The following is a 21,370-nucleotide window of genomic DNA, read 5'->3' as shown; positions in this document are numbered from 1 at the left end:
CTCAGGCTCTGGCCACATGGAAGATAACAACCTCCTACTGCTGCCAGCTACGGGCGCCAATGTCTTGCTGAGTGTCAGGGGTCACACCCTGGTGTACCCATGGGGCAATGACCCACAGAGAGCCACCCACCAGAACCTCCCACCTGCCCCCCATGAGCCACAGACACCAGAGCAGACCAGGCACCTCACAGAGTCCTTTATTGGGGGCAGGTTCCCATCCCCCTGACAGTTGTTCAGCATCAGCCTCTTCCTGGGAACCATTACCCAGGAAATGGCTCATGGGGCGGGAGGAGGAGCCAGGCTGTGCCCCCTTGGGGTCTCGGGGAGGAAGTCACTTCCTGCTGGGACACTGTCGCCTTGCTACACCAGTGTGGCACCCTGGCGAGGGGTATGTTTGTGATTGCACAGGGGGCCAGCTGTGAGTGATTGTGTGTGTGACACTGTGCACGTGTGCAACCAGTGTTTAATTTGGGCCAGGGCTTGTCAGGGCGGTGCCCCAGCACCTCTGGGCCTGGCAGTGCCTAGCCCCAGCACCTCTGGGCTTGCTGCATCAGGTATGAATGAAAAAAAATGGCTTGAGCCCCGGCACCTGTTTCATGACAGATTAAGCACTGTGTGCAAGGTGTGTGGGTAAACGCAAGTGGGGGTGGGGACTGATAGGATGTGTGTGCTATCTGTGATGGGGGGGTGCTCTGCGAGTGATGGGGGGTGTCTGTGTGCAATAGGCTGTGTGGTGTTGTGTGCCTGGCCAGGGGAGGTTCTCTCCTGCAACCCCGGTGCTAGTGTGAGGGGCCCTGCTCTGTTACTTGGGGCAGGGGTTCAAGTCCCGCCTCCCCAGGGTTGACCTGGTCCCTGTGTCTCCCATGAAGTGCTATGTCTGCATGTGAGTGGCAGCACTAGGGGGAGGTATGGGCCAATGCTGGGGCAGAGGAGCACTAGTGGAGAAAGGCTGGAGTTGGGGGCGGCCACCATCTTGGCCCCAAACCATAGACACTGTTGTTCCGTGCTGAGTTGCTGGGCGTCCCTCCCAGGCTCCCGCTGCCTCAGTCCCCAGGCTGTGATTGGTGGATTTCCAAATCCAGGTCACATGCAAACCATCCAGAACCTGCAAATGGACCCGACGCAGGCTCAGGAAGGGGGCAGCTTCCCAGGGCCAGATCAGGCCCCAGTGGCGTTCAGTTCAGATCCAGCCCTCCCAAAGGGACGTGGAATGCAGGGGGAGGGAGTGGGGCTGTTGTGCAGGATGGGGACTGTCCCAGGGAGGGAGCAGGGGGCCAGCAAAGGGATCTCCCCATGGCCGATCCGAGGGCAGGGGGGCACAGAAAGCCAGGTCCACGATGCCTGCACAGCCCCACGCCCAGGTGGGAGTCTCTAATCTGGGCTAAGGTCCCAGCCCCTGTTCAGGCTGCCTTGGGCATTGCGGGGTGGCGGAGTGGGAGGGCCCTGGCTGGGCGTGGGACTCCCCGGGGGGGCAGGGGGCGGTGGAGCACGGCCCTGCGGCGGGTACGCAGGCTCTGCTTGCGCAGCATATAGCGGGAGTACTGCACCTCAGGCATGACCAGCTTGAGGCAGCGCTCGTCAGGGGGGGCACCTGAGCCGGGCACAGCCAGAGGCAGGTCATAGCCCACAATGTCCACCTTGGAGCTGGGCTGCCAGGGCCGCAGCTCCTTGTTCTTGATCTGCGTGGCGGGGCGCAGCTGGGGCCGCCCCCCGAAGCAGCGGCGTAGCAGCTGTTCGCAGGCCCGGCGCAGCGCCCGCACCTCCTCCGCCACGCACTCCCGCCCTGCCTGCGCCACCTTGCGCCAGAAGGTGGCATTGAAGTGGTCGTAGAGCTGGGCGTCCAGCCCGTTCCAGGCGCGGATCCGGGTGGCCAGCGCCTCTGAGCTGACGTTGCCCTTGGACCGGGGACCGCGCATGTTGAGCTTGACGTAGAGCATGTCCTCCAGGTCCCAGGAGAGCAGGTGGCGCAGCAGCACCAGTGACTCGTCGAAGTACTCGGCGATCATCACCAGCGAGAAGATCTCCTCCATCTGACGGATGAAGCCGGGCAGGTAGGCGGGGTCAGCGGGGCTGTGGTCGTTGTCCCCGCCAAGGTCATAGAGCAGGGTGTTGTGGGCGTACATGGAGAACTTCTCCTGGGGGCGATAGAAGGCCAGCGGGTTGGCTAGGAAGGCTTCCATGGAGCCGTTGGGTACCCGTTTGAAGGCGGAGCAGTACTGGTTGTAGTAGGTGAAGAGTGACTCGAACATGGCGACGGGCTCGCGCAGGATGGTGACGTAGAGCGTGTCGTTGGGCATGAGGCGGTGCAGCTCCTGGCGCTGGAAGCGCAGGTGGCTGGCGATGATGCGGGGGGGCAGGGTGTGTGGGTGCACGAAGCGGGTGGAGAAGTTGCGGGGGTAGCAGAACTGGTGGTCGCAGGCGTGGTGGGGCAGCGCCACCGTCACGTTGTGCTGCTCAGCGAAGCGGAAAAGGATGTTCTGCACTGTGGTGCCCGCTGTCTTGTGGGTCTTCAGGAAGGCCACCGAGGTGTGCTTGGGGCGGGACGAGGGGGCTGGGGGGCAGCCCGGGGAGGAAGGCTTGGGGGACCTGCTTGGGAGAGGGGGGGTCAGCACGAGGGGCATGGCCAGCCCAGCACTCCCCTGAACCCCTGCCCTGATCAGCTCAATGGGCCCATCCATTTCCTCCTCATGTCCCAGCCCCACGTGCCCATCTGCCCCTGTCCCTAGCCCCATGCCCACTAGCTCTGCCCCTGTACCATCCCGCCCTGCCTACTATCCATGCCCCACCCCTGCCCCCATTCCCTAGCCCTGTCCCCATAGCTCCACTCGACAGGCCCCCTGCCTCATCCTCTAGCTCTACCCCCCTCCATGCTCCAACCCTTCTTCTACCCACTCCCGCATGACCCCATCCTCCCCCTTCCCCTCCCTTGCTCTGTACCAGTTGAGGTGCGTGCTCTGGTGGATGAGCAGGCTAAGGGTGCTGAGTGCCAGCAGCAGCAGCAGCAGCGCCTTCTTGCGGGACATCATCTTGAGGGCGCAGTGCAGAGGAGGGAGGGCGTAGGGCATGGTGGGCGCTGGCTCCTCCCTACCTGGGCACCATCCAGACGGGCACCTCCCTCGTCATGGAGCCACTGGGCGGGCAGCTGGGCCAGCCTCACGCCGGGGAAGCCTGGGGGAAGAGGGACAGGTGAAATGCTGGCATGCCCACTTCTCACACTCCTACCCCACCCTGCCCCTTTGCGCCACTCACAACCAGCCCATGCCCCTTTTAACTGGTCCCCTTTGCACGCCGCTGCCTCACACTCCTGCACTCAAACTGACCCTCCCACCCACCTGTGCATGCGTCCCGGGACACAGGATGTTCCAGGCTATGGTCCCCATCTCATAAACGGGACCGACGTTCTTGGGCTCTAGACGTGCTGGGCCCTGCATAGAGGTGTGTTCAAACGAGCCCAGCTCAGTGCGTGAGCCAGGTCGCTCTCTATGACAGCCCTGTCCCCAGCATTATTTACCGCTCTGCCAATCTGTGAGCCGTATTTCCTTCCAGACTATTGCATAGTGCCAGACCTAGAACCCATCCCTGCAGACCTCACGAGAAGCAGCCCCATTGGCTGACAATCCCCCTTGATGATCCCCATCGAGCTCTATCAGTTAGACAGTTTTTAGTCTAGTTAATAGGGGCTCATGACTGTGCTCTTCAGGATCCAAGACACATTTCAGGGCAGACTCCAGAGGGAGCAAAAGTCCACGGAGTTTATTGAGGCAACTCCCCACATCCTCCCTGGGCAGGGGATCCCCATGAGGCTCTGCAGACCTGGCCCAGGCAGCACGGACAGCCTGATAGTCATTTTGGACTAAAGCAAAGAAATAATCCCAAATCCAAACTCAACAGTTCTGTGCCAGACCTAGCATCTTCTGGAGGACTCTGGCAATCAGCAGTCTCAGCAGAGGGGCAGGGCTGGGCCTCTCCCCAGGAAGCAAAGGAAAGGAGATCTTTACCTGACAGCGTACGTCTGTGTAATGGGGCAGGGCTCAGTGGGGCCATTAGCCCTTGCTGGCTGAGGCCACGTCTACACTACAAACTTTGGTTGGCGCAAGTTGCATCGGCGCACAGTCAAAGTGTGTATATTGCTCATGTGCATGCACACTTGGCTGCTTGGGTCAGAGCTGCGTGTACCCACCAGGAGTGCTTGTGCCAATGCAAAGTGTAGTGCACCACGGGCAGGCACCCCAGTGTGCCATACGCCGCCGTCCCATGCAATGCCCTTGAGGAAATTTTCAGAATGTGCTGTGGGATAGAAGTGACTTACCCAGGGATCTCTGGGAGATGGGGTCTAGTTCCCAGCATGCAACTTCCTCCATCCCATAATACCATCAATATCCCATCATTTTTGCCCCTTTTATTTTTTTTTAATCCCACAAACCCATGTGAACTTCTCCATGTCCACCATCTCTGACGGAAGCATGGAACCCTCTCATGAACACTAAATACGGGACTCACAGTCCTCCTGTATTTGCAGACCTGCAGGAAGTACCCAAACGTTGGGAAACATATGGATTTATTTAAGGACAGTTAACTGAGGGACTCTGCAAAGAACAATTCCAGGTTGTTGGTAGCATTCATGGAGCAGCTGCAAATGACGGAATGCTGCTTCTGGGCCTGAGAAACGAGCCTGGACTGGTTTGATCACATCATAATGCAGGTTTGGGATGATGACCAGTGGCGGCGAAAGGCCACATTCCTGGATCTGAGCCAAGCCTGCCCCAGCCCTCTAGCACATGGACAGTAGAGTGAGAGCTGCAAGGACAGTAGAGAAGCCAGCGCTGATTGCACTTCGGAAGCTTGCAATGCAGGATTGCTACCGATCAGTGGGAAATCATTCTGAAGTTGAAAAATCCACTGTGGGGGCCATTGTCATGCACGAGCACAGGGCCGTTAATCGTCTCCTGCTAGGCAGGCCTGTGACTAGGTTTGTGCAGGACATAGCGGCTGGATTTGCAGCAATGGGGTTGCCGAACTATGGTGGCATGATAGACGGCACGCATATCCCTATTTTGGCCCCAGCCTGCCTTGCCACAGAGTACATCAACAGAAAGGGCTACATTTCCATGGTTATGCAAGCGTTGGTGGATTCCCCAGGGACGCTTCACTGATATCAGGGTGGGCTGGTCAAGGGAGGTGCATGAAACTCGCATCCTTAAAAACACAGGCCTGTTCAAAAAGCTGCAAGCAGGGACCTTCTGTCCTGACCATACTGGTGATATGGAAATGCCGGTGGTGATTTGGGCAGACCCAGCCTACCCCTGGCTCATGAAGCCGTATGCTGGCCACTTCGACAACACCACGGAAAGATTCAGATACTGGCTCAGCAGGTGCAGAATGACAATTGAATGTGCTTTTGGTAGATTGAGGGGACGCTGGTGGTGTTTACTCACTAGATTGGCTCTCTGTGAGAAAAATATCCCACTGGTTGTAGCTGCCTCCCGTGCGCTGCATAATATCTGTGAGACAAAGGGGGGAAAGCTGCCACCAGGGCAAAGGTGGAGCGACTGTTTGCCAAGTTTCAACAGCCAGACACAAGGGCCATTATAAGAGCTCCATGTGGAACTGTGTGGTTGAGGGAAGCTTTGAAAGAGCCCTTTAATGGTGAGCCACAGGAGTGTTCTGTGCTGGGCCAGGAGCTGCAGGTGCTGCTGGGAATCGGGTAGTGCTTGCTGCACATCTATAAATATGACTGTTTTCCTGAGCCTATGAGTTGTATGGCGCTTGCTGTACATTGACAAGTACAGGGTGCTGTGAGTACCACCGTGCATTCTGCAGTACATGCTGGGAACCAATCAAGAGAATTTTATTCTCCATAAATAGGAATTTATTGAGTGGCAAAAACACTGCAGAAAAACAATGTCCAAAAAGACAGGCATCGCAATACAGACTTTAAACATAAATTAATGGAATGGGACTTTGCAATTGAAAAGGCAGCAAATATTTCTGTCCATTTCAATGCACAAAAGTAGCCCACCATGGCTACGCATACACCAACCGTGGTCTCACAGGTCAGTGTGTGTGAAGGTGTGGTTTCCCCTGCTGTCCCCTGGCCTGGAGCGGTAGATGTAAGGGTGCGGCCCGTGATGCCAAGTGGTATGTTGCGAGGACATTGGGAGCAGCTAGCATGGAGTTCTCCAAGGACTGCAAAGGGTGAGGAGTCTGGGATTTTTGGACCTGCAGGTCAAAAAGGTCTGCAGCATCTGTGTTTGCTGTCTGAGATGACCCATTATGTCCTGGTGCATCTCCCGTTCCCTCTCTCCTTTTACATGTTGTCTGCCATGTTGGCTCTCCACTCCAGCTCCTTTGTTCATGGTCTGATGCAGCACTGGCTGGCAGGAGCTTGCTGAACACGTCCTCCCTAGTCCTCAGGCGTTCTGCAGGTGTGTGTGTGTGTGGGAGGGCACCCTCAAGTCCACAACAGCAGAAGCTGCTGATAGAAAGATATGTATCACTGACTTTACCATCACAGTGGAAAGGGAAAGTTACATTTCAAAACTCCCTTCCCTTAGTCCCATAAAAACTTTGAATAAGACATGCTTGTTGACATGCCAGCTTCAGGGTGCCCCTGCACAGCACCACTCTCCAGCCCCAGCCACAAAATGTGGCCCAACAGGGGCGAGTGGAGGGGAAGGAATTTTGGTTGCATAGAACAGTCACGTTTCAGTTCCTATTCCATGGGTACAGGTATAGGGCAGTGGCACTGAATATTGGCACTTCATCCCACAGGCAGTGGTGATTTTAGCTGATATCTCACTCCTGAGACTAGCAAAGCCACAGAGAGCTCAGTTGCTGCTGGTTTCAGAAACTGAGATGGATGGGCCTATTGGTTTGTGTGGTGGAAGTCCGGTGAGGAACTAAAGCCAGCGGTCAGAGCCGGAATCAGGAGGCAAGAGCCGGGTTGGAGCAGGGCTGGAGCAGGCTAAGGTCTGTGGAGTCTGTCACCACTCTCAGGCAGGGGAGAGTTCCAAGCCATGAAGTGACGCTGGGCAGACCGAGCTGCTCTTTCTCCTGTGAGGGTTATATATCTGCTCTGAGAGCCATCAGACCAGCTCCTGGCTTGTGGATTGGCTGGAGCCTAGCTCAGGAGTGACTCAACACTGCATGTGGCTTAATCAGGCTCTAGTTCATCACCTCACCTCACCCCCCACTCACCGGGGCATACACTTCCCAGTCCACAAGTCATCATCAGAGGAGCTTAGAATCCAGCATCTGTCTCACCAGGTATCTTCCTGCCCCCGGATCATGATGAGGGGTGGGGGTGGTTGTGTGCATCCAGGAAAAGAGTTGGCCACCTATTTCTTTAACAAGGAAACATGGAATGCTGGATGTATCTTCATGGCACAGGGCAAGTGGAGCTTGAAGGCCACCGGGTTGATCTGTTGGATGATCAAAGTAGGCCAAGGTAATGGTGGTCTAGTTTCCTTGAGGAGGTATCCAAGTGTTGAATCAAGAGCCTTAACTTGTTTCCGACCGACAAGGGAGGAGGGTCCTGTTGATGGAGGTCAATGTATCATTTGTAGTCGTCCTTGGCTGAGTTTAAGTGTGATTTTAATTCCTCGTGAAAGTGTTGAATCAAATCAGAGGCCATGAGGACATGGGAGTTTGGCGGGATGGATGGAATCGAGGGTGGAAGCCACAATTGGCATAGAAAGGGTTTTGGCAGGTTGATCTGTGATTGGAGTTACTGTAAGCAAATTCAATAAAAGGTAAAAGTTGGAAACAAACATCTTGATGGTAGTTGATAAAGCAACAGAGTTATTGTTCTGGAATTTGATTTACCCATTACAATTGTCCATCCGTCTGGTAGTGGTAAGCAGAGGAAATGTGCAGAGTGACTTCAGGACTTCGGCCAATTTTTCCCAAAAAGGGGAGACAAATTGTGGCCCACATTCTAATGTCATGTTGGTTGGTAATCCATGGAGCGTGAAGGTGTTGTTGAAAGATAAATGAGCAGTTACTTTTGCAATGGGGATCGTCTGATAAGGTGCAACGTGTGCCCTTTTGTTGAGGAAGTTGACGACGACCAGTATAGCTGTGGAGCCCTATAAGTTTATTCATAGATTCATAGATTATAGGACTGGAAGGGACCTCGAGAGGTCATCGAGTCCAGTCCCCTGCCCGCATGGCAGGACCAAATACTGTCTAGACCATCCCTGATAGACATTTATCTAACCTACTCTTAAATATCTCCAGAGACGGAGATTCCACAACCTCCCTAGGCAATTTGTTCCAGTGTTTAACCACCCTGACAGTTAGGAACTTTTTCCTAATGTCCAACCTAGACCTCCCTTGCTGCAGTTTAAACCCATTGTTTCTGGTTCTATCCTTAGAGGCTAAGGTGAACAAGTTCTCTCCCTCCTCCTTATGACACCCTTTTAGATACCTGAAAACTGTTATCATGTCCCCTCTCAGTCTTCTCTTTTCCAAACTAAACAAACCCAATTCTTTCAGCCTTCCTTCATAGGTCATGTTCTCAAGACCTTTAATCATTCTTGTTGCTCTTCTTTGGACCCTTTCCATTTTCTCCACATCTTTTTTAAAATTCGGCGCCCAGAACTGGACACAATACTCCAGCTGAGGCCTAACCAGAGCAGAGTAGAGCGGAAGAATGACTTCTTGTGTCTTGCTCACAACACACCTGTTAATACATCCCAGAATCATGTTTGCTTTTTTTTGCAACAGCATCACACTGTTGACTCATATTTAGCTTGTGGTCCACTATAACCCCTAGATCCCTTTCTGCCGTACTCCTTCCTAGACAGTCTTTTCCCATTCTGTATGTGTGAAATTGATTTTTCCTTCCTAAGTGGAGCACTTTGCATTTGTCTTTGTTAAACTTCATCCTGTTTACCTCAGACCATTTCTCCAATTTGTCCAGATCATTTTGAATTATGACCCTGTCCTCCAAAGTAGTTGCAATCCCTCCCAGTTTGGTATCATCTGCAAACTTAATAAGCGTACTTTCTATGCCAATATCTAAGTCGTTGATGAAGATATTGAACAGAGCCGGTCCCAAAACAGACCCCTGCGGTACCCCACTCGTTACGCCTTTCCAGCAGGATTGGGAACCATTAATAACAACTCTCTGAGTACGGTTATCCAGCCAGTTATGCACCCACCTTATAGTAGCCCCATCTAAATTGTATTTGCCTAGTTTATCGATAAGAATATCATGCGAGACCGTATCAAATGCCTTGCTAAAGTCTAGGTATACCACATCCACCGCTTCACCCTTATCCACAAGGCTCGTTATCCTATCAAAGAAAGCTATCAGATTGGTTTGACATGATTTGTTCTTCACAAATCCATGCTGGCTGTTCCCTATCACCTTACCACCTTCCAAGTGTTTGCAGATGATTTCCTTAATTACTTGCTCCATTATCTTCCCTGGCACAGAAGTTAAACTAACTGGTCTGTAGTTTCCTGGGTTGTTTTTACTTCCCTTTTTATAGATGGGCACTGTATTTGCCCTTTTCCAGTCTTCTGGAATCTCTCCCGTCTCCCATGACTTTCCAAAGATAATAGCTAGAGGCTCAGATACCTCCTCTATTAGCTCCTTGAGTATTCTAGGATGCATTTCATCAGGCCCGGGTGACTTGCAGGCATCTAACTTTTCTAAGTGATTTTTAACTTGTTCTTTTTTTATTTTATCCGCTAAACCTACCCCCTTCCCATTAGTATTCACTATGTTAGGCATTCCTTCAGACTTCTCGGTGAAGACCGAAACAAAGAAGTCATTAAGCATCTCTGCCATTTCCAAGTTTCCTGTTACTGTTTCTCCCTCTTCACTAAGCAGTGGGCCTACCCTGTCTTTGGTCTTCCTCTTGCTTCTAATGTATTGATAAAAAGTCTTCTTGTTTCCTTTTATTCCCGTAGCTAGTTTGAGCTCATTTTGTGCCTTTGCCTTTCTAATCTTGCCCCTGCATTCCTGTGTTGTTTGCCTATATTCATCCTTTGTAATCTGTCCTAGTTTCCATTTTTGATATGACTCCTTTTTATTTTTTAGATCGTGCAAGATCTCGTGGTTAAGCCAAGGTGGTCTTTTGCCACATTTTCTATCTTTCCTAACCAGCGGAATAGCTTGCTTTTAGGCCCTTAATAGTGTCCCTTTGAAAAACTGCCAACTCTCCTCAGTTGTTTTTCCCCTCAGTCTTGATTCCCATGGGACCTTACCTATCAGCTCTCTGAGCTTCCCAAAATCTGCCTTCCTGAAATCCATTGTCTCTATTTTGCTGTTCTCCCTTCTACCCTTCCTTAGAATTGCAAACTCTATGATTTCATGATCACTTTCACCCAGGCTGCCTTCTACTTTCACATTCTCAACGAGTTCCTCCCTATTTGTTAAAATCAAGTCTAGAACAGCTTCCCCCCTAGTAGCTTTTTCAACCTTCTGAAATAAAAAGTTGTCTCCAATGCAGTCCAAGAATTTGTTGGATAGTCTGTTCCCCGCTGTGTTATTTTCCCAACATATATCTGGATAGTTGCAGTCCCCCATCACCACCAAATCAAGTTGGGGAGATCTGTGATGAAGTTCATTAAGATAGATGCCCAGGGTTGGGGTGAGGCCAAAAGTAGGATCAGGGAACCTAGAAGTTTGGCACCTGGTCTTCATCTGGCTGAATGTCTCATAGGACGTCATGTAAGATCTGACAGATGAGAACAGTTTGCCACCAAAAATTGCGAGAAATCAGCTTCACCATCTTCCTGTACCTGAAGTAGCCTGCAAGTGGGGAATCGTGGCATAGCAAGAGTATGGCTGGATGGGTGGTCCATCAGGAACATAAATGCAATCCTTGAACCAGAGTACGTTGTTTTTCACTGTGATGTTTGGGTCAGAACTGGCTGACATCCATCCACTGCAAGTGGATCGTTGGGCAGTGAGGCCTTTACAGTGGCCAAAGGATCAGTGCTGGTCAGCATATTTACAAAATGGCAGGGCTACAATATTGTGGTAGGCTTGGGAGGTTTAACCCCCTTATAGATGTACCCTCCCTTGTGAGATAACACCTCGTGTTTATCATTCCAGGTTCTCAGCTGGTAGGTCAGGGTGAAGTTGAATCTACAGAAGAAGAGGAATCAACATAGCCGACCTTGGTTGAGGGCTGCAGAGAGAGATGTTCCAAATTTTTATGATCTGTGAACACCTGGACTGAAAGGTGTGCCCCTTCTAGATGATGGTGCCACTCCTGAACTGCAGCCTTGATGGCCAATGACTCCTTACTACAGATTTTATAATTTTGTTCCTCAGGTGTCAATTTCATAGAAGAGAAGACACAATGGCTAAGGTCATTCAAGGGTCCGTGTTGCTGTGATAGCACTGCCTCAATCATGTGATCAGAGGCATCTGCTTTGATGACAAAGGGTTCTGATGGATCCAGGTGTATTAGGATGGGGGTAGAATTACACACTTCCTTCAGACGATCAAAGACCAGTTGGGCTTCTGGTGTCCAGGGGAGAGTTCTGCCACAGCAGCTGGCTAATTGGAAACACCACTTGTGAGAATCCTTGAATGAATCATCTACAAGTCTGTCGCATCTTAGGCGCATTTAACATGTGCGATTTCAGCTTTATGCGGTTAGCAAAAACAAAAACAAAAAAAAGAGAAAAATAACAATTTAAATACTGTTTCTGTAGTGCGGGCGATTCCGCCTGCCATTACACTCAATGTAATTTTGACTATACGCGATTTTCGCTTTAGGCGCTGACTGCGGAACATAACCCCAGCATAAGATGAGACAGACCTGTATAGAAATTGGCAAATCCTAGGAAGCACTGGATATCATGGATGCTCTTGGATGTAGCCCAAGTTGAAATCACAGAGTTTTCTGTGATCCATACTTATTCCGTTGGGAAAAACAATATAACCCAAGAATTCCACAGAGGTGCCACTGAAGTCACATTTCTCAGATTTCCCGTACAGACTGTTTGCTTGAAGACGTTTGAGTACTAACCAGGCATGCTGGTCATGCAGGGTTTGGTCCTCTGAAAAAATAAGAATGTTGTCTGGGTAGATTACAACAAACTTATGCAGAACAACCCTGAAGATATCATTAACAAAGTGCTGGAATGTGGCAGGGGCATTACAGAGACAAAAAGGCATGACAAGGTACTCAAAATGTCCATACCACGTATGAAAGGCTGTTTTCCATTCATTGCCCTCTTGGATGCAGACCAGGTTGTAGGTACTGCGTAGCCAAGCCAACCATCTCCTGTAGTTCACTGATCAACAGCAAAGGATATTTATTCTTGATGGTGATATTTTTCAGCACTGGATAGTCTACACAAATGCACAGGGTACCATCCTTTTGCTTGACAACTGAGGCTAGGGCCTTGGCAGCGGACACAGAAGGACAGATAAAATTATTTGCTAGATTTTCATGGAGGTATTCCTACAGGGCCCTGAGTTCAGGTTCTGACAAAGCATAAATTTGCCTGAAGGGGATTTTGGCCCCGGCAGGAATTCTATGGGGTAGTTGTGAGGCCTATGTGGGGCTTGGGCATTAATGTTTCTTTTATTGATTATGTCCACAAAGTTCTAGTATTTCACAGGAATTGGAGAGTTATCCTCATTCAGAGCCTGCTGTGAGCAGAAAATGGTGGCCTTGCCCAGATTGTGTCTAGTGTCTTCAACACCAGGTTGGTTGAGACATTGATGCTGACAAAAATCAGACCCGAACTGCACTTCTTGTGCTCTGCAGGAAATGTCTGGATTGTGGAGGGAGAGCCAGGGGATGCCAAGCATGATCGAGAAGTGGGGTGAGTCAATCAGGTTAAATTGCAGGGTTTCCTGGTGGCCTTGAATCACAGCCCAAAAGGGGTGCAGTCTCCTAGATGACCAGGCCCAAGGACAACAAGCTACCATGAATTGCCTCCACCACGGGGGAGCTTCCTTTGCACTGACACTGGTTTATTTTAGTAAAGCCAGTGTCCATGAAATTACTAGACATTCCTGAGTGCAGCTTGCTTCGGGTGTAGCCAGGGCCCAAAGCCGGTACTCGATCTGGAGGTGGGATTGGCCATTGTCCGCGGTGGTGAGGGTACATGTAGGAAGCAGAGGGGGTCTGCTCAGGGCATCAGATGTTGCCATTCGTCCAGCCACATCCCCTCTAATGAGGGTGATCCCTCCCGTCTTCCTGGACTAGCCATAGAACAGGACTTGAGGGGACACCTGGTGGCAAAGTAGCCTCATTCCCCACAGTACAGGCAGAGGCCATTCAAACAACGATATTTCTTCTCTTGATCCGAGTCACCTACATGTCATGTCGACCTGCGTGGGTTTGGATCCAGCAATTGCCTGGGAGGGTGAGCGGTGGGAATAGGGCTGGTTAGGCAGGGACAGGCGTATGCCTTCCTTTTTTCCTGACTCACTCAAACAGTTGATTGTCAATCTGGATACACAACTCAATTTAGGGGTGAAAATGCACTGGGGGGGGGTCAAGTTCATCTTTAATCTCATCACTGAGGCCTAGGTAGTATTGGTAAATCTGCACCACTTCGTTCCCAGACGTGTCAGTGACCAGGTGTCAGAAATGGGTGGCATAGAGTTGATCAAAGTTGTGGAGAACTGAATCTCCCAATCCAGGAGTGTGATGCCCAGTCTAATGCTTAGTCTGTCAATAAGCTGATGACCCCTACCTTGGTTTGTTCGTTCAGGTACATTTAGCACAACAGGAGCAGCAGGCGACGTTGTTGAGAAGCCCCTGAAACATCTGACGGTTCCCATCAAACCGCTCTGATAGCAGGATCTTTGGGCATACATCCTGGGCTGGCTCAGCTAATGATGTGGGGGGTCCAGGACCACTGGGACCTGCAAGTGCAGGAAGATATTTTCCCATTGTAGCTGGACCACTTGGTTCTGGAGACCTTGAACTAGCTCCGCAATCTCTGGGCACTCCTGCCACTGAGATGTCATTTTGACTGCAAGGAGCTTCTGTGAGTATAGGAGAGGCTAGGCACCATCTTTAAATTTAAACACTATAAGGAAAAATGCATGCATAGACTTACCTGAGGTCCCTTCCCCTGGATTGGGCTTGTGCATGCTCAGTTGGTGGGATTGGCTAGACTGTGGTGGAGTCTCTAACAGGTCCTGACTCATGGCATGGCTGGAGCCCCACATCTACATCCACCCCTCGTCTTCCTCCTTCCCACTGTTCCTAGCAGGAGTCGCTGTCTCAGGCTCCTCCAAGGCACCCACAGTGGTCTGGAGGGTGCTGGTGGGGTCTCCATGAGGTATGTCATGGAGCTTGTTGGAAAAGCAGCAGGACTGCGCCTCAGCAGCAGATCAATTGTTGTGCTTCCTGGCCTTGTGTATGCTTGCTGCAGTTGATTTTCACGTGGCACTGCTGCTGATCCTTGTTGTACCCCTTTGCCTGCAGCCCCTATTCGATCTTTCCAGAGATGTCCACATTTCTACAGCTGATCCATAGCTGTGCCTGCACAACCTCTTCTCCCCATGGGCCCAGGAGATCCAATCCCTCCTGTCTACTCCAGGCAGGGCATGTCCAGTGCATGGAGCCAGCATGGTCAGTAGGGCAGTTGCACACAACAAGGGAGAGCTGCTAGGTGTGCTTGCCAAGTTGGGCAATCAGGAAAAGGCATTTCACAAATACGAGGGTGGGGGGCTTCAGGGGGTGCCTGGCTTCTGCTCTCTGTGACCCCTGAGCGGTGGAATTCATAATCGCGACCACAGCAGTCACTGTTGCAGGGAGTAGCCATTGTAGGACAGCTGCTGGAGGACTGCTAAGATCAGCACAGGTCACGCATTGACCTCATTAGGTCAGCCATGGCTCCACAGCATTCCGAGAGGTGGTTTCACTGGGTCGCTGTGGCGGGCTGCCTACCTCAGCTAGAGACAAATTTCTCTATAGACATATTCACAAATAGACTGACACAAGGCAGCTTACATCAGCCTCACTTTGTAGTGTAGACCGGGCCTCAGGGTGGGGCTGGCCATACCCTATCACAGGGCTGCAGCGTTTTTGTATTGTAGCAGAGCAGGAGCTATGCTATAGTTAAGACCAACTTTCTGTTTTAAGCTTGACTGTTCTAAGTGCTCAAAAATCTGTACAGTTACTTGGGTTGTCTTTAAATTTGGCGTGTCTTATGGGGGTTCAGGGCCAGGTCAGTAATCCAAATTGGGGGCCATTTGGCCAATGGGTTCCTGAGATACAGCCCCTCCCCAAACAGTGTTTCTGAAAGTTAATCCATTCTGGCCACATTTTTTTGCACACTAGGGTGATCAGATGTCCCGATTTTATACAGAGTCCCGATTTTTGGGTCTTTCTTATATAGGCTCCTATTACCACCCACGCCCTGTCCGGATTGGTCACATTTGCTGTCTGGTCACCCTATTGCACACAGATAGAGATCAAACCAGGGCTCATGCTCTCCAACACTCGAGGATTACCCAACAGAGTGCATGGTGGCCACCAGCCCTTTGGGGAAAGTCAAATTACAACATTGTTTGAAAAAGAGTTTGCTTCTCCAGTTAGGCATGCTCCAAGCATTTCCAAGGTGCAGGGAGGTGCCCCCCGGATTCCACTAAGCATGTGCAGACAGAGGAATTGACAGGGTTTTTAGCTGGATAGCTCAATCAGATAAGCAGCGATCCTTTGAACCTGACTCACTGTGACACAGATATGCCAAGGCATGTCCTGGCAGATATAAAATGTTTATTAAAGCTAATGTTAAAAGATTATATAGTACACCAGTTAAGAAAAGAGTCTGTACATCTGGGTATAGTGCTTAGATTATCCACAAATATGAAGTTTGTTTTTAAAGACATAAGATATATATAGTGCATAATCAGCACTAACCCAAATTTAGGTGAATAAATTTAACAATACAGTTTAGATATTAGTATCCAAGTATTTGGGAACATTACTCATAGAAACTTACAGAGTTGGTTGTGGAAAGCGCATATAGCAATGAGTGAAGATTGTCCCTCAGTAATTGAGAATTTAGAGTAGGTTGTCCATTAGAAAATACAATCCATCAGGGAAGTATTTCAGTTACTTTCCCTACTGCGCTTTGCATCTGCACTCCAGCTCATCCCTACTGGTATTGCCAATGTCTGGTGTTGTGATCTACGTAGATGTCTCTCAACCACCTGATGGCATCCGACACCATGTGTTGCCGCATCAGCTGAGTGTAGCATTGACTGATTCCACATTCTCTCAACACTCGCCTGTTATGGAGGTACCATGCACCCAGGGCTCAGATGATCAGCGCGTGAGTTTGAACCTCGTAGCCCCTAGCTCTCAAAGTGTCAGCCAGAGGGGCATATTTCTCCAGCTTTAGAGATCGGGCATCGTGGAAGGCTGGGGTTCTCTTTTCAAAGGGAACTGTAATGTCCACCATGATGATCTATCTGTATGATCTGCATCCAATCATCTTCTTGATAGTTGACTGAAGGGGTCATATGTGGTCTCTGCCAAAAGCCAGTAACTAGCTGGTTGTCAAGGTTATCACGGGATGTTTGTATGGGAAAAAATGTTTAGAGTTATGTAACTTGTAGAATATTAGTACTTGTGGCACCTTAGAGACTAACAAATGTATTAGAGCATAAGCTTTCATGTCAAGTATCAGAGGGGTAGCCGTGTTAGTCTGAATCTGTAAAAAGCAACAGAGGGTCCTGTGGCACCTTTGAGACTAACAGAAGTATTGGGAGCATAAGCTTTCGTGGGTAAGAACCTCACTTCTTCCTCACTTCTTCAGATGCCATCTGAAGAAGTGAGGTTCTTACCCACGAAAGCTTATGCTCCCAATACTTCTGTTAGTCTCAAAGGTGCCACAGGACCCTCTGTTGCTTTCGTGGATGCATCCGAAGAAGTGGGCTGTAGTCCATGAAAACTTATGCTCTAATAAATTTGTTAGTCTCTAAGGTGCCACAAGTACTCCTGTTCTTTTTGCAGATACAGACTAACACAGCTGCTACTCTGAAACTTGTAGAATATTGGTTTCCAAAACTGTGGGAGGTGAAACATGTCTTCTGAGGTGGAGTGGGTCTCCCAGCTGACTCAGTCAACACTGATACTAATTGACATTCTTGGACTCAGCGCAGCCCTTTTTTATAGTCTGGGGCTGCTGCAGACATGAGCATTGACAAAGGCCTGGGACTGTAGAGAAGGAAAGAACACAAATTGTTATCCATTCGGAGGCCACATTCTGCCAGTGGGAGTGTCTCCCTGGACTGGACAAGCGCTGTAAAGTCTGACCACTGGGTAAGAAATACCTTGTTAGACAGGAAAGTCACTTATTAATAAGACTAGGCTAGAGATTGTGCTTTTATATGTTTCTTTTACCTTATGTTTCCAAATCCTTTTACTCACTTTTATTTGAATCTTTAACTCAAGCTGTGTGCAATGGTGGGACGGTTGTCCCTCCCATCTGGGTCAGAGGGAGGACACACCTTCTCACTTCATCATCCACCTAGTATCAAGGCAATTAGTGTAGTGTTAGCATCCCTACTGGTTTGACGGGCTGTGCAGTCCAACCTGATACCAGACACCTCTGTGTTCTTGGGGAACCAAGGTGCAGTATCCAGCCTGACTCATGAAAGATACCACCCTACCCCCAGCCTCTGCTTAAACCAAAAACCATCAGAGGAAGAAAACTTGCAGAGAGCAGTAAAGGGCATTGGGAGACACACCTAGACCCCTCCTGACAAGGGTGACAAGATTAAGACATCTCCATTAGCATACAGAATGGAGAGTAGAGTAGAGACAACTCCCCTAGCCTCATCTGCATAAAAGATGGGACAGGAAGACATCTCAATTTGCATACAGAATGGAGAACAGAGAACCACACTGGATTCTGGGACCAGAAAAAGCAGGGAAGCACTGCATCATGGGAATCTCTGCTCCAGATGCTAATGAACCTACGCCTGCACACACCCAGCTCAGCAATTATCAGACCAATTCTAGTAATGAATTCTTAATTGATATCCAAATACTGAAGCAGCCTAGTTGCATTGTGAGCTCCCTGGAAGAAACCACCACCCATAGCCAAGAGCGATCAGCTCCTATTGTCTAGTCTAAAGAAAATCCTTGAGTCATCAGTTTACCTATAAACAAATCTAGTGTTCTCCCTTGAACCATTGTATTTTCTCTACAAAAATCCCTACTCACTCTCTAGTCAGGGTTCTGATGCTTAGATCCAAACTAGGCATCAGTTCCACTGGAACTCCATCTCCGGACTGATCGTGCTGGGGGCTCTGCCTGTCTCCAGCACTCAGGATCCTCAGCTACCACCATCATCTGGGAACCCCGACCAGTTCAAGCCTCATGGAGTGGGTGAGACTCCCCCCCTCTTTCTCTCTGTTTTCCTTTCTACCTTAGGTATTAACCTTTAATCATGTGTTGGGGGAGGGATAGCTCAGTGGTTTGAGCATTGGCCTGCTAAACCCAGAGTTGTGAGTTCAATCCTTGAGGGGGCCACTTGGGGATCTGAGGCAAAATCAGTACTTGGTCCTGCTAGTGAAGGTAGGGGGCTGGACTCTATGACCTTTCAAGGTCCCTTCCAGTTCTAGGAGATGGGATATCTCCAGTATAACATGTTGGTTTAGCCCTCCTTCTGTAGTTATTACTATCATTCAATAAATAACTTTTATGGTTAACTTGGCTGCTTCTCTCTCTTGCTGAACTTTACTCGTTTGTGTTTTTCGCTTCCCTCATTCACTCTACAGCAACACTTCTTTTACCTAAGCTAAAGATCCCTGCAGCGCCCAAAATACTGTGGGGTTTGCTCATCGAGTAGGTTACTGCCAGTACAATTGTGTTGGGGGAGTGGGGATAGGGACGTGCTGAAACTGGGACGCATAAGGGTAACAGCTTGAAAGTGCTGCTTCCTCCAGCCCAGTGAGTCCAGAGACATATAAGGGGTCAGCTTGACAGTGCTGATTGACCCGGTCCGCTCAGACTTGCTCTGTTAATGTACGTGTGAGTGTTCATCCGGTTCTGGGGTGGGAGTAACCCAGCCCTAGGGATCCTAGGTCCTGCAGGATAGCTCCATTGGGAGGGGACTTGCAGAAGGGAGAAGTAAAGCTCCCTATGAAAACACAAGTGACACAAGCAGTACATTGACAGGATTACAGAACCCCCTTCCCCAGAGGGGAAACCCAAATAAATGAGCATACCCCAAAGTAATGGGCAAATCTGGTAACAAATTGGTGGAGAATGCGGGCAGCACATGACTCTAATCACATGGTAATTGTTGAGTAGTTGCTGTGGATTGGGGAAACTGAGGCACAGACCTGAGTAAGTTTTCTTTCTGTTCTTTTTTCAGACCAAGCTCCTTTAGCAAGGTCTCTCGCTCTCTCTCATACACTATTTGGTAACCTTCTGATAAGAATTGTGCTTAGAATACCTGTAGAACTGTGAAATAAGGAGTTAAGAGTAGTGCCTTCAAAGTAAAGGTGTTAGAAAGAGCTGTTGGTGGGGATCATTAGTGAAATAAGAAAATAGAGATGGCTGAGAAAGACCTTTTTGCTGCTCGCTTGAGATAGGAGAAAACCAACAGGTTAGAGAGATGGGTAATAAAAAAGGGGAAATGCTCTTGGGAAACGGGGTGTTTTAAGGGTGAGAATCCCCTGACTGAAGCTAGTCTGAGCTTGGAACAATATTGCACAACCTTTAAGCCATGTGGTAGTGCAAAGGATGCAGCTGCTGCATGGGCATTATTTTATGCATGTCTGGACATGGTTGAAATGGTAAAGAGAGGGCAGGAATTAGAGCTTGAGAAAAAGCAGTTACAACAACGTTTGAATAAATGTGAGACAGACGGGTGTGAATTGATAGCAGAAAAGCTCAGAATGGTGATTGTACTCAGAGATATACAAGAGGAGAGGGACAAGGCCAGCAGAATGCAGAACAGTATAGAAAAGAGTTAACACACACAAAAGTTCTGTTAGAAGAAGCTAGAGCAGCAACTCACTTCTTGGCAGAAGAGAACAGGGCAGCAGCAGGCCATCAGGAGTGTGAGGCAAAAATTAGTAAATTGCGTGCCCAACTTAGTGCCCATAAAGGGGTGGTAGCAGCTGTAAGGTTGAGAGAAGATTGTGATTTAGAGCCCCCTGGGAAAACAAAGATATCCCCTGATGCTGTCCCCCAAAACCCATTTAACCCCAATTGGCCACACAGGCATAATATTGCCCCTGTTTCCACAAGGGAGGTTAAGCGCATAGTTGCAGGAGCTGATCTTCCCACAACAGAGCTGGTCACAGATGTAGTAAGGTGGTCTGCTAGTCAAGCCAAGGCTACTGCTGAGAGACTAGGGCCACTAAACCATGACACAGCCATTGTATGGTTGGCCCGTGTTTGGCAAATGTACCCCTCTGCTGATGGCATAGACTTAACCTAATTAGCTCAGTTATGCGCCTCTCCTTGTGATGCAGATGCTCTAGACCAGTGTTTCCCAAACTTTAACAACCTGTGAACCCCTTTCACTAAAATGTCAAGTCTCGCAAACCCCCTCCTAAAAATGAATATTTCCAGGGATTTTCTCCTTTACCTGAGTATAAATTATAAAAGCAGTGATCTTGGAAATATAAAATTTGTTTTTATGACATGCTTATTACACACTATTATTAATTATTATTTATAATTACATTATTTTTATTACATTATGAAAACAGCAACACTCTTCCAAGATCTCACTTCCGTAGCTTGTATCACTTTGAATAAGCCTGTTATAAGACAAGGCTCCTATGTTTCATCAAGGAGTATCAGATTTGAAACAGCATGAAAGTATTTAAGAAGCCAACTCAAAGAGTTCCTCCTACATATACATTCATGTCTTGAGCAGTCCAGGCAAACAACGCACATTACAACAAAGCTTAAACTTGTTCTTCATAATAATTTTAAAAACAATACTACCTGCCTATTTAATTTTAAAAGCAGCAAAAAATATCCACCTCCCTTTCCATTTCTTATAAGGAGTCTTGAAGTTTAAATCTCCTCAGTATGATAGATATGCTTGCTTTGATCTGCTTCGCTCTTGGAAGTCCAGGGGCTCCAGGCTGCTGGCCCCGTGCTGTCCAAGGTGCTGTCCAGGGTCCCTAGGGACAGCTCTGTCCACCATTAGGGAATGTTTTCCTGAGAACCCCCTGTAACATTTCATGAACCCCGAGGGGTTCACAAACCCCAGTTTGGGAACCACTGCTCTAGACATAGGCATAGATTCTTGGGAGCGGACTGCCCCTGGACTCTGGGAATGGATGATAAGTGCTCTTAAAATATGTGACAAAGTTCCTCCTCTATCTTGGTGGGTCCTGCACTTATTGGCGGATTTTCTTGCCTCAGAGATTCACCATGTGGGTTGGGGAACA

General features: G+C 49.3%; 1 protein-coding gene across 4 annotated transcripts in view; it reads right to left on the bottom strand.

The window, feature by feature from the left end:
• Positions 1-187: 187 nt before the first annotated feature.
• Positions 188-21,370, bottom strand: part of GAL3ST3 (galactose-3-O-sulfotransferase 3) — a 47,729-nt gene continuing 26,546 nt past the window's right edge. For 2 of the 4 annotated variants that reach the window (XM_034777057.1, XM_034777060.1), the window contains exons 2-3: positions 2,938-3,168; positions 188-2,586 (exon numbers count right to left, since the gene is read on the bottom strand). In XM_034777057.1, coding sequence (XP_034632948.1) covers positions 1,401-2,586; positions 2,938-3,065 — 1,314 coding nt within the window. In that variant the 5' untranslated portion in view covers positions 3,066-3,168 and the 3' untranslated portion in view covers positions 188-1,400. Of the gene's footprint in view, positions 2,587-2,937; positions 3,169-13,680; positions 13,853-17,375; positions 17,588-21,370 lie in introns of those variants that run through there. The other 2 variants (XM_034777058.1, XM_034777059.1) reach the window with 2 other exon arrangements.

The sequence above is a fragment of the Trachemys scripta genome, chromosome 7 (assembly GCF_013100865.1).
Source record: "Trachemys scripta elegans isolate TJP31775 chromosome 7, CAS_Tse_1.0, whole genome shotgun sequence".
Taxonomy (NCBI): Eukaryota; Metazoa; Chordata; order Testudines; family Emydidae; genus Trachemys; species Trachemys scripta.
This window is presented reverse-complemented; position numbering and strand designations above follow the sequence as displayed.